The sequence below is a fragment of the Zosterops lateralis genome, assembly GCF_965231275.1.
Source record: "Zosterops lateralis genome assembly, chromosome: 1".
In the NCBI taxonomy this organism is placed as follows: domain Eukaryota; kingdom Metazoa; phylum Chordata; class Aves; order Passeriformes; family Zosteropidae; genus Zosterops; species Zosterops lateralis.
Genome location: NC_139762.1, coordinates 130408912 through 130422255, shown reverse-complemented (window position 1 = coordinate 130422255; position 13344 = coordinate 130408912). Strand labels below are relative to the sequence as shown.

The 13344-nt window shown below is 40.7% G+C and overlaps 1 protein-coding gene across 1 annotated transcript; it reads right to left on the bottom strand.

Annotated features, from left to right (window-relative positions):
• Window positions 1–1247: 1247 nt before the first annotated feature.
• Window positions 1248–12957, bottom strand: CFAP418 (cilia and flagella associated protein 418). Its single transcript, XM_083884641.1, has 6 exons — window positions 12549–12957; window positions 10655–10754; window positions 8253–8323; window positions 7676–7741; window positions 6774–6869; window positions 1248–4814 (listed from the first exon to the last, which is right to left on the bottom strand). The coding sequence occupies exons 1-6, from the start codon at window positions 12647–12649 to the stop codon at window positions 4655–4657; spliced, it is 594 nt and encodes a 197-aa protein (XP_083740767.1). The 5' UTR covers window positions 12650–12957; the 3' UTR covers window positions 1248–4654.
• Window positions 12958–13344: the final 387 nt, after the last annotated feature.

Below are 13344 nucleotides of genomic sequence, written 5' to 3'. Positions count from 1 at the left end.
ACTATTTCTGTTTAAAGAGCCGTCACCTTGGGCGATGTGCTATATAAATTTTGTATTGAACACTAGAAGATACTAACATGTGCAATCTCCATTCGCCAAAATTATTTAACATTTTCAGGGAAAATTAACTTGGGCAGAGTGAAAAAAATTGTGAGGCTATTCAGGTTTTCTACTGACGTTATTAGAAGACAAACATACACAAATAAACTATGTATGGACACACAAAGAGTTTTTTATGCTTCTTCACATGACAATTAAAATTTTAATCTACTTGAGTATTGGTCAAGGACCACTTGAAGACCATTTGGATGAATCAAAACAAAAATCAATTGGAATTGCTACAGATGTGGCTATCCCATTTATAAGGACACTAGTAGCAGACAAACGCAAGAAGCCTTGGTCTGTTCAATGTAAACCACTATTACAGAAAAAATAGGAGTATAAGGTTCTGTAAGTGAAGCAGAAGGCTAAACTGTAACTCTCAGCGGTGCTGCTCTGCCCTCTGCAGGCTGAATTGAATAATCACATATTAACTCAATCACTTCTAAAACACATCTAACTCAACAGAAAAAGAAGTCATCGAAGTGAATGAAACACACATGAACATCACTGGGACACTGCAAGTGCTAAATAAGTCAGGAGTACTCCTGAGGCAGCACCTGGTTTCTGAGTATCCTCACCGTGTCCACACTGCCAATTAAGTAGGGGAAATAATTATTGCCTGAACAGCACCCATGCCTGGAATCCTAGTTCAGAATGAGGTACAGGAAGCATTTATGTGTGTTACTCTAAGGTAAGCCACACAGCATTTCTGGATGGTGGAGAAAAAAGTTCCAACTCCCGTATGCAGAGCAATTCCTCCCTGGTACTGAAAACGTTTTTCTACAGCAAGACCCAGGGCATGCGGACCACAGCAAACACTTGACTGATACACCAGGCTACCAGCACCCCACTTGGCAAGTTGTTTAGCTACATGCCAGCCTGCACAGCACCTGCCTCCACCTTTCATCCTTGGTAAACATGCATGAAATGTGGTAAATGCATCCACTTTTATTAGTTCTCTATAATTTCATGTGCTCTCCTCGTGTTAGCTGGTAAAGAATGTTGAAGCTTATTTAATTCTCCTCTATTTGCTGCATCCCCACTGACGGGAGAAAATACAGACAACAGTACTGTGTGCTTCTTATGAGCTGGACAATGCTTTTGAACTAAGGACACGTCATAACCCTTCTGACAGAAAACATCATTTTTATAAGGCTTCTTTTGGATAGGAACAATAGGATAGAATTTACACAACACATGATTCAGATTAGTTCCAACTTTCCATTTTATTAAGTGCTGACATTTGAAAAACTTTCTCAAAGCACACATGCCAAACCCTGGGCATCAGATGTGCCCTCACAAATGAGCAGCACCTGATGTTTCTTTACTCCACCTGCCAGCAGTTATCAGATGTCACACCACAGAAGAAAAATTTGTGTATGCAGCTCTCAACATAGCACTTCTTGTATTGTGTGACTACCACATGTGCTGGTTACATGATCCAAAGACTCACATGTCAGGAAACAAGAGAAGTGGCAGTCTTTCAGCAAGTGGCAGCATTTGCAGAATATCTTCAGTACAAAACTAAAATGGTGTTGGGGAAAAAAAATTCTTTATATAATACAGGGCAGAGCTTGCAATATATAATGTTATTATGCTTCTGTAAGTTAACTTTAATTGCAGGTGGATTCTTAACAATGACTCTTCTGAACTATATTCACCCTCCATAGTTTGCAGGTAAAACAAGTGAAAGGTAAGTCAGAGCAGCATATTAAAATTTGATGGAATCTCATTTTGTCATGCTTCATTGCTTTTGTTTTTTTGAGGGATCTGCTGCAGACTAATGGGACAGGCTAGAAAATCTCCAAGTATATCAGTAAGTAAAATAAAAGTCTTAAATTTGCCCATTTAACAAATGGAAATGGTATTATTATTACAAAGGAAAAAGTTGGAGGAAAATAATGGTCACATTTATACTTAGCAACACTGTTCTCCAGTACTTCCATTCGACAACAGCTGAATTGCATTCTTAAACAGAAATCTTTAAATATTCTTAAACAGAATTCTCTACATAATCCCTGCTGTTTCAGATAACCAACACAGAAATATCACTTAGGGCCTGGGCTACATATTGAAAACCTTGTACAATCTGACAACACCTTCATCAAATGAACATTCAAGCTCTAGTTTTATCTTTCTTTACATTCTTTTCATCCAAGGACTCTGGAGTGGTTTGTAACATGTAACTGAAGAAAGCAATGGAAAGGAAATCAAATCTTAATACTGCTCCTCCTTCAAACAAAATAATTCTATCTAATGATATAGCAATCATTCTCAAATCTAGAAATATGATAAATTCTGAAATACAAGAAGCACTATTTCTGTACTTGTTTACAACTTCCCTTGGTCAAAAAGCTGTCATACCCCACTACTCTCACCAAGGCCAGTTAACTACACTTGAATAAACCTGATTATTTCAGGGGAATGTTCAGGGTACAGGAGACAAGCTCCCTTTTTAAGTCACATAGGACTCAGTCTCATTAACTGAGATGGGAATTAGGGTTTTCCCCATTTCCTGCTCACAGGTTGCAAGCCCAGCTTGTTTCTACACTGTGGCACAAGTTCCAATACCATTCTAGCCAAAAGATACCCTGTGGAACTACTTGGCCATGAGTTCCAAATAGCCTTGGAACAGAAATGCCAAGGCAACTCGGCACTTTTTGAAATGCATTCAAGAAGAATGGAAAGCAGGTTTCTTCTTCCCCAGAGCTTGTTACCTCCTGCTGGGTTCTTCTCTTGTTCTTAGCACTGATCCTCTATAGGCATCAAAGTTGCTTGGTCCCACCTGAAGAACACCCAGGAACACTCACTGCATACAGCCCAGACCAGGGCTACATCTTCACAAAGGACAGAAAGGCAATCAGAGCTCTTCTAGGAGCTGACTGGGCATTAGTTAACTGGTCTCTGGTCCTGAACCTGCAGTTTTGCACCCGGGCAGTGGAAACTTCAGCCTGAAATACTAAATTCACTGGAAACAATACATGACCCCACATATGTGTATACCATCATGCCAAGTAGTACCTCTTCAACTCACCTCTGACTCCATAGCAAGGCTGCATGGGCACTGGAAGGTGCAGTCTGGAGCACTGGAAAAGCACTGCCAGACTTCCCAGGCACACTGCTGGGCCTCTGCAGGTTCTGAAACAAGCACTCATGGAAGGACAAGGTAAGCAGGGTGCAGAGTGCATGATGCCTCAGATCACTACTGAGATCTGCTCTTTCAGAGGGTGACAGACATAAGAATCACCTCTATAAGACCGTGCAATTGTTTGGGAAAAGCTCAGAAACAGAACAAATGTACAGATTAGAACCATGAGCAAAAAAAGCTTCAGAGAAAGGGAAATGGCTCTGTATAGCTAGAACTGCCCAAAGTAAGTAATTCTGAACTTATCTGTACAGATACACATACTGCACAGCAAAAACACTGACAGACTTCTCATATTGAGACACTCTTCAGTGTAGTAAATGACAGGACTGGTCATTCTTTCCCCCCTCTCCCCTGCATAAAACTCAAATCTATCTTCTGTGTTATTTTTACATAATGAAAAGGAAAAGCACATAAACTACAGTGACAGCGACTGTAAGCAAAACAATTCACCAAGTAACAATGTTACTGAGGGAAGGGAGTGTGTTGAAACAGGACAGTTACACTTTCTGGATACAAATTTTTTTAAAGAGAAGCTGAAGTGAAAGCTAAGTGAAACCGAAAAAAAGATCTCAATTTGAACATCAGTGGGGATATATATTTTCTTACTCTGGAAAGTCTGAGTGTTTCTCCCTTGAAAATACTGATAAAAGAGTAACATACCCTTCAGAATCTCTTTAAAATTGCATATTTAATAATTGCACAATAACTTGTTCATCTCTTGTGCAGTGAGGGCTGAAGAGAAGTTCAAGAAATTCACTGTGGTAGAAGTCCTTAATCAGCAGAAAGTGCTCTGAAGAAAGCAGTAGGAACTGGAATAAAGTTTTCAGCACCTGCAGTTTTTGCTACTGGTGGGTAAAAGGAAGTAAAATTTTGGGGTGTGCTGAAACTTTAAGACGAGAGCTGATCCCACAGTAATTTTTTAAGAGATAAACAACCACTTGATCATTATCAACTATGAGCAAAGCAGAAGAGCAGGATTCACTTCTGTGCAGAAATTCATATGCTTGTGTGTCACGGTTGCTTCCCAACCCACCATTTTGAGTCCAAAATTCTGCAGACATGGGAAATAAGGCTCTCTGCTAGATGTGAGGAACAGTCTCAAGGTGCTTTGCCCATGCCCAAGTCTGCTATTTCCTCTTCTTTTCTTTAACACTGCTGAGTATGAACTTTATCCTCATTTAGCTCCCAGAAAGCTTCCAAGTTGGTTATTTCTCCTAATAATTCAACTCCTCACACTGCTTGCAAGACAGTTAAATCAAAAGAAGTTTTCAGGTTGAAATCTGGGTGTTATAATCTGTTTCTAGATCTAAGTATCCAATTTTCCATGTGTTCTCATAAAACTGGATAGGAAACAAATAGATTTTAAGAGCCATTTCCACACAAGTAGGTATCCCAGACAAGACTTCATTCTCTGTGTTTACCGCAAACCCACCGAAGCTGCTGCTCTGTTTGCAGGTCAGTTAATTCATCAACAGATCTCCAGCTGCACTGACAAGCATATGCACGTGCTCCTTTCTTCTTTATCATCTTTGCTCTCAGTTTACTGAGCTCAGGCATGTTATTCCTGCCAAAGAAGTGAATTCATCTTAGGATCATGATGGCTTGTTTTATGGTTATTTTTAAAAGAAAAAATATTCATGAGGCCATTTCAAACCAGAAGACATCTTTAGGACAATCTGAGTACCACTGTCACGGATAAATTTAGGGATATATTTGAATTCTGTTTTGAACACAATCCTTCCCTGAGAGCCGTCTCAGTGTGCAGTTTCTGTGTTCTCAGATCAACTACAGACTGATGTTTTTGTAAACAACATTATCTGTTGGGTTTAGAGACTTTCAGTCAGCCTCCAGAGAAAGAATTGGGAAAAAAACCAAGCAAAGCTAGCTCCTGTGTTAAAAAATTACCCAAAAAAGTATTTCTCTTATCAAACTTACTGTAAAAATTGCTATGCATAATGGGTACAATCATAGAGTTAAACTTTTCATCAGGAACTGCTACTCAAGGTGATTGCTAAAGTGACTGAAATGAAATGGCCATAAGAGGGTAGACTGTACATCAAACCAGAAATAAATCCTGTGCAGCCATTAACCATAACAAATGAGAAATCAGCATGCTATGACAAAACCAAGTTGTTTCAAAAAAACCCAAGTGAAAATGTACCACTTTAGCTATCTCTGTTCTCATGACCTCCTCCTGGCCACTGGCCACTGAATTGCTCAAAAACAACATTAACAAGCCCAGTTAAAACAAAGAAAACAAAAAAACAAGTATCAAGGGAAGAATTTTTAGAAAAAGAGATCAGACACCTACTGATGGAAGGAAAATGTTTAAAGTTTGCTTTCTAAAATTCAGGTTTGTCAAAATAAACAGCTAAATATCTTGCTAAAGACTGCAGATTTTAATCAATGTTACAAGTATCTGATACTAATGCTGCTTGTGGTTTTTTTATTTTGTTTCATTTATTAATTTTGAAGTCTGAGAAGCAAAGTAATTTTATCTTTGAGTAAATAAAAGAATCCCACTTTTGTTTAAACCTTTTCCACTACCAAACTAATCTTAGGAGACTAGTGCAACACGGTATTTTTAAAGCTGCTTTAAATAATGGGAAAAATAATGGTGTTCAATAAGAAATATGAAATATTAATTTTGAGACTGGAAAAAAAATACACAAATAAAGATGTAACAGGAAAAATAATGGAATAGGAGCCAATATCTCCATTAATGTTCTTCTCTGACTGTCACATCACTGTCCAAGCACATATTCTGAACATATCCACCTCTTCCATCAGCTAACAGGCACACACAGAAACTGTACTAAAATAAGAGAAATCCAAATGTGATGTATATTAGGAAGTGCCTACTACACTACTTTTCACTAAGTCTTGGCATTAGCTTTAGAGAAACTGGAAATAAGAATTCCTTACTTTTAAATCTTCAAAAACTATTTAAAGAATTAAAGATATCACAATATAAGAAAAAACCAAAACCCCTGCATCTCCATTTAACCAAACCTTGCTCCAAGAAAGAAATCTGTGAAGAAATAAAGCTATTTGATTTCACTGAACATGACAGCACACCTGATAGTGGAAAAAAGAACATCTGACCTGAAACCATCACAGGTCTGTATGACTGAAGGTGAGGTGCAAAGCACATGCTGAACAGTCTGCATTCACATTGTTGACACTGTAGATACCCTGCACTGGTTGGCAGAGTCCAACCCATCACATGGATTACCTGCTTATTTCAGCAATAAGCTGGCCTTTTGATCCAGGAAATTTGAATTCTTTTTAAAAGCAAATGGAGAGTCATGGGAGAAGAGATAGAAACAGATGAAAACAGATTCTGTTTTCAACAGGGAGATGTTGCTTCCCCCTCCCCACAGACTCTCCCACCTGATCCCAAACAGGTAACATGCATGCTTCTTTTTAGGTGACTCAGCAGTCCTAAGGGCTTTTCATCTTTCCTGTCCTTAATGATCCCCAAAGCACATTAGCACAGCACTAATACCCACCCCAGACACACCTGAAAAAAAGATAATCACAGGACTGATCCCAGACGTAGTCATTGAAAAGTGACACTCGGAAGTCACAAGCAGTACAACGCAGCTGATCACACGTTCTGCAAAAAGAAGAACAAACCATCAGAGAAGCTGACTGATACAACATACATCCACCATAAATGGGACAAAGTACAACACCCACTCAGAAATACTAGAAGCAATGTCACCTAATCTTAATGCTTTTACATCTCTGGCATGTTCAGAATTAGGTGTGTGGTTTAATTATATGTTCATGTATTATTTTTACAGGTTCCTATCCTCACTGAACACATAAAATAAACTGATATTCACTTAATATATTCTCTTTAGTCTTCCTCACTGGTACAGCACCTGGGCAGCACCCAAATATGTGTTGAGCACACAATTACTTACTACAAAAAATGCCACAGGGAAATGCAGTAATGTTCTACAGGATGCTGTGGATAAATCATCAAATTACCTCTTCTGCTAAATTCAGCTGCAATTGTAAAGCACTCTGACCATTTTCAGTTCAGGTTCTGGGATGATTCAACCAGCCCGCTGATTTAAGTCACATACTTGGCACCACATAAGAAAGATGAAGACAGGCAGGGAAAAATAACAATGAAGCAGCAATTTCCTTAACTACTTGTTACTGAATTTTGGTTTCATGTCTCCTTTGCAAGCATCTTTCAACATCTCAAACAAACAAAAGGTCAAGTGGTCAACAACAGAGGACTGCAAGGGACCAGCTGATTTCAACTGCAGTTACAGTCAGCCACTTCTTTAGATGACTGTAAGGCTGTCCTGCCAAGTTCAAATGCAGAATTTTGTACAACCACAGAAACATAATTGTGAATAAAAATAATGATAAAGCAAGTAGCACATATTTTTTCAGGTTTCCTACCTTTTTGAAATATTTGTTCCTATACCAGATGGTGAAAGGCTTCCACCCAGGTACACTGGAAAGCATCTATATGGATTCATTAAAAAATATTAAATTATAGCAAGACAAGTTGGAGAAAGCAGTATATTTCTCCTAGTTTAACGGCATGGTATTTATAAAAATTTTTTTTTAAAAATATAGGCAAAGCATCCAAATGCTAGTAAATGACAGAATTTTAAAATTTCCATTATCAAAGTGTTCAAAGAAAAACTCTATGAAAATCACTCTCTATGCCAAATATACAGGGGTCTACATATTGCAACATTTGATGAATGTATATGTCCAAAAGGCAAAGGAAGATGTTGTTCAATAGCTTAAATATTTAATAAATTTATAATAAATTATTTTGACCACATTAAAACACATTAACACATGAAAACACATTAACAATTTTTTGAAATTACGTTTATCTTTGTTTTTCTTTAAAAAGACTGTCTCTCTTTTCAGTGTCTTTCTTAAGGAATATCAACACAGATTAAACAGACTGATAATAAGATATAATCAAGCACTGTCCAACAAGCTTGAACTTTTCACCTACCTTTTCCCATGTGCCTGTACAAGAACACTATTTCTTTCAGGTGTGAGACTTGCAGAATTAAACTTCAGTTTCTGTTTAAAAACAACCAAAAAATAAAATGCAGCATTACAGCAAAGTCACAATATTCTGTTTTACTTAATAAGCAGGAGCCAGAAAATCTCAGTCACAGAAGAAGGGGACTACGACTTTGGGAATTTTCTTGTTCAGGTTTGTGAGGCTCTGAAGTAAGTGAGGAACAAGGCTTCTCTTCCCACACTGAATTTCCAGCTCTGGCTGAAGGAATTCCACACCACACGATCACTTGGACTTTACAATCAAGACTTAGTATTTCATGTCCTCCTTTTAATAATTTTGCTTTTAAAAGCGGTTATAATTTGGAACCCTCTCCCTCAATGTGTTTTTTTTATTTGTTTCATTAAAACCCACCAAGAACTTGAATTATTCAAAAAGATAGAGTCTTTGAAAAGTTTCTTATTTGCTGCACACAGAAGAGTTTATTTGAATTCTAAAATATGAGAATTCTAGATCCTAAATGGGAAGTTCTAGGGATACAAAATTATAAAATTATACAAATTTACTGGCATAATTCTCTCTCCCTCAGATGTATAGAAGTAGCCTTTGTTGGTTCTGATTTAGCCAGTCTGTAAAAAATCAAAGGCAAACAAAACAAAAACACTGTCACTCATGAAAATAAGGGAATCTGCAGGAGGTTATGTAGTATAAGTAACACCATTTTCTACTGCTGATATCCAAATTTTCAATGCCTTCTATCATTGTAACTGTCCTGAGAATGTACATTTGCAGCTTCATCTCCATCTCCTGCTGTGAAATAAGAAGACAAATTTGCAGAGAATACAAAACAGGGAGCAGTGGTTGATGTATCAGATGACTGAGCTGCCATTAAGAGGGACCTCAAATGACTTCCAGAAATGGGGTGAGAAGAATCTCCTCAAGTTCAGCTAAGGTGAAATGCAAACTGCCCTCCCAGGGGAGGAATAATCCTTATGCACAGAACACCATGTGGGCTGGCCAGCCAGGAAGCAGCTTTGCAGAGAAGGCTGTGGGAAATTCAGCGGATAACAAGTTGGCCATGAGCCAGCAATGTGCCCTTGCAGCACAGAGGGCCAACAGTATCTTGGGATACATTAGGAGGGATGTAGCCAGCACGGCCAGGGAGGTGACCCCTCCTCTCTACTCAGCACTGATGAGACAGAATCAGAGAATCATGTCAGCTGGGAAGGACCTTCCCCTGCTCAAAACAGGGTCAGTTTCAGCAGCTTGCCAAGGACTGTGTCCAGCTGCATTTTGAAAATCTCCACAGATGATCTCCACAGCCTCTCTGGGAAGACTGTCCCTGTGTTTGACCACCCTCCTAGTAAGAAAAGTGTTTTCTTGTGTACAGATAGTATTTTGTGTGTTTCAGTGTACATCTATTGCCTCATGTCCTGTCACTGGGCACTATGGAGGACAGTCTGGCCCCTTCTTTACACAGCTATTTACATTCATTGATAAGATCCCCCTGGAGCCTTCTCTTCTCCATACTGGAGTCCCAGCTCTCTCAGCTGCTCCTCATATGACAGGCATTTCAGTCTCTTAACCATTTCCATGGGCCTTTGCTGGAGGTTCTCCAGTAGCTCCATCTCTCTCTTGTATTTGAGAAACCAGAACAGGTCACATTACCCCAGATACAACCTCACAGACATGCCTGGAGCACTGTGTCCAGTACAAAAGTGGCATGGACATAATGGAGTGGGCCTAGGAAAGGTCATTAAGGATTTAGACCATTTGACATCCAGGTATAAGCTAAGAGAGTTGGAACTGTTTAGCCTGGAGAAAAAAAAAAAAAGAGTCAGGAGAACCTTATGAAGGTATGTCAGGAAAAAATAAAGAAGATGTAGCCAGACTCCTCTCATTGGGGATCACTGACAGGCAATGGGTACAAACTGAAGTACAAGAATTTCCACTCAAACGTATGAAAAATCTTTACGACTTGTGAGAGTGGTCAAACACTGGATAATTGAAAGCCATTTGGATACAGTCCTGGGTAACTGGCTCTAGGCAGTCCTGCTTAAGCAAGTGGCTGGACCAGATGACCTCTAGAGGTCCCTCTTTCAACTGTGACCATTCTGTGATTCTGAGCATTGACATTATGCTCTATTTTGAACTAGCATTTCCTTTAATTGCCTGTTACTGCCTAGGTAAGAACATCTCTTTATATCTCTCCTGTTCCTCACTACAGGATTACTGCATTTTCCTTTCTGCTTTATTTTCCAAGTTTATTCTACAGCTTGTTTTCATAAATGTTTTGCCTTCTATAAACTTTCATAAAGTTTTAGTTTATGGCGCTTTTACTTCCATTGCTGAACATGACTTGACCTGAATTTCTCCAAACCCCTACTCACCAGAGGTGTTTTAGTAAAGCTGCTGTCATTACAGATTTCATCAATAATATCATCTAGATCTTCTTCGCTGCTGCCAGCACTCATCAACACCTTAGCTGATCTGAAAAATAAAGAAAGCAGTCTTCATTTTTGTAGCAAGACTACAGCAATTCTAAGAACAGCGAGTTAAAAAATATAAACAGTTACAGCCTTTTCCCCCAATATTTTTGTAGTATCTCAGGTATGCCATCCAAATCATGACTGAACAGATGTAAACTGCAGGATAACACCTTTCAGTCACTGTTGAGTTGTCCCATCACAGGTCTTACTTTTGCTTTCTTCTTTTATTTCCAACCACTCCCAGCCATGAATAAAACTATGACAGTATAACCCCTGCTACACTTACTGGGCAATTAACTGGACAACCCTGATTTTTCACATTTAGCTTCAGCAGCAGGAATACGATAAGGTCAGAGGAAGGTCTTTACTCAAGCTACACAACTGCAGGAGTCCTGAAGAGAATTCCCACCGAACTGGATGCATTTCAAAAGATCAGCTGCACTTTGCTTTTGCTCATGTAACACTCAAAGAAAGAAAGGCCTGTAGTACTGCTGCATTTACCAATCAAGAACAAATCTACTCCTGAGAAAGAAGAAAACTGTGTAATTTTTTTTTCAGTATCGTAATTAGATCGACTAATATTAAGCGCTCATCTAACCATTATGCAAAAAATGTGGAAATCCAGTAATGTGGTCAAAGGTAATGGTCTTGCTGGTCTTGCATTAGTCATTGGATTCTTCAAGATCCTTTCCTGAGACTCTGAAACGTGTGTCAGTAAGTGCTCAGCAGCTCACCTGCAGAGACATCTGCTCCACAGACCTTCCAAGGGAGTCTGAGATGCCTGTGAGGCCTGGGATGTAAAACTGATGGTCAGGATGGAAACCCAAGGGCAGGCAAAGATGCCTGTCAGGGCCAGGATGGAAACCTGATGCCTGGGATGGAAGCCTGAGGGCAGGCTGGGATGTCGGACACCAAATGCTTGGCAGTACTGTCAGCAATGACCCTGTCAGGACCAAACTTGCAAAATCACCATCTTAAAAATTGAGGAATTTGAGGCAGATACCTCAAAGCGTAGCATGTAAGTTAAGTACTTACTGTAATGGATATGGTTAATGAAGTATGAACAGAAAAAGTATGAACAGAAAAACCAGACCTGAGGGAAGAGCATGAAGCTGCGTCAGGGGAAGCTTAGGTTGGATAGCAGGAAAAGGTTCTTCCCCCAGAGGGTGGTTGGGCACTGGAACAGCTCCTCAGGGAAGTGGTCACAGCACAGTTCTGACAGAGCTCAGGAAGTGTTTGGACACTGCTCTCAAGCACATGATGTGACTCCTGGGATGTCCTGTGCAGGGCCAGGAGCTGGACTACAATGATCCTTGTGGATCCCTTCCAACTCACAATATTCTGTGATCTCAGTGAAATGACTGAAGTATCAAGAGACTAAAAACTTTGATAATGCTATTGCTCAAGTTCTTCCTGCTCTAAATCGCGAGATTTACAGATATTTGAGGCCAGTTACAGACAGAGAGGTACCATGAGCTCAGTTACAGAGACAAGTAATCCCCAACCCGAATTCAGAGGCAAATTAGCGCAGCTTTTAACGCCAATTAATCCAAGGTACACGCAGGAGGCAAAGATCGTCTGAAATAACTAAACTCGCTAGCACACGATTTGGGTCTTTAAAAAACACGGGCTGCAGGTGACACTCGCCGACCGCCGGCCCGGTTCCGGCTCCTGAATCCGCCTATTTTGGGTTCCTGAGGGGTCTGGCCGCACGGGGCAGGCGGGGACGGCCCTCGCTGGGCGGGGAGGGTTGAGAGGGTTGTGAGGGCGGCGGGACCGCGGCGGGAGCACTAACCTGCCCTCCTTGGCGGCCGCGGGCTTGTCCCCCTGGCCGGCGGGCCGCAGGCACAGCCGCCTCTCCACCTCGTCCAGCAGCTGCTCCAGGTCGTCCGCCATCTTGCCGCCGCGCCGTTGCCAAGGCGGCCCCGCGGCGCCGGCAGGGGCGGGGTCTGCCCGGTGCCGGGGCTGGGGCTGGGGCAGGGGCGGTGTGGGGTTCCTGCGGGGCTCGGACCGCGGCCCCGCCGCTCCCGGGATTCGGTAGGGAACAACAGGGAGGGGAAGGGAAAGAAAAAAATGAAAAATAAAAGCCACGAAACCGCGGCCGTAGTCGGCAGGATTCGAACCTGCGCGGGGAGACCCCAATGGATTTCTAGTCCATCGCCTTAACCACTCGGCCACGACTACGCATGCTACAGAGGGCTTTCCTGACTTGCCATGACTGGTTACTCCAGAAGGAGCGTGGGTTGGCACTTAGGTCTGGCTCATAGCGCTTAGATTTAATGCGTATCTCATACAGTTTACTGGGCTGGATATTGGTCTGTTTAGAGCAAAACCAAACGGCTAGGCTTTGCTAAATCCCGCGGAAAGCCTATTTTTTATTAATTTTTTTTTCTCTCTCTTTTTTAATTTTTAATTTTTATGTTATTTCTCTCTCTCTCTCTCTCTCTTCTTTTTTTTTTTTTTTTTTTTTTTTTTTTTTTTTTTTTTTTTTGCGTAGATTAGGAACAGTTGTGGAGAGAGTGGCCTCAGTCCCCTTAAAACCAGGAACACTCCCCAACTGGCATCCTCAATAGCATCCTGGAAGTCGGGGC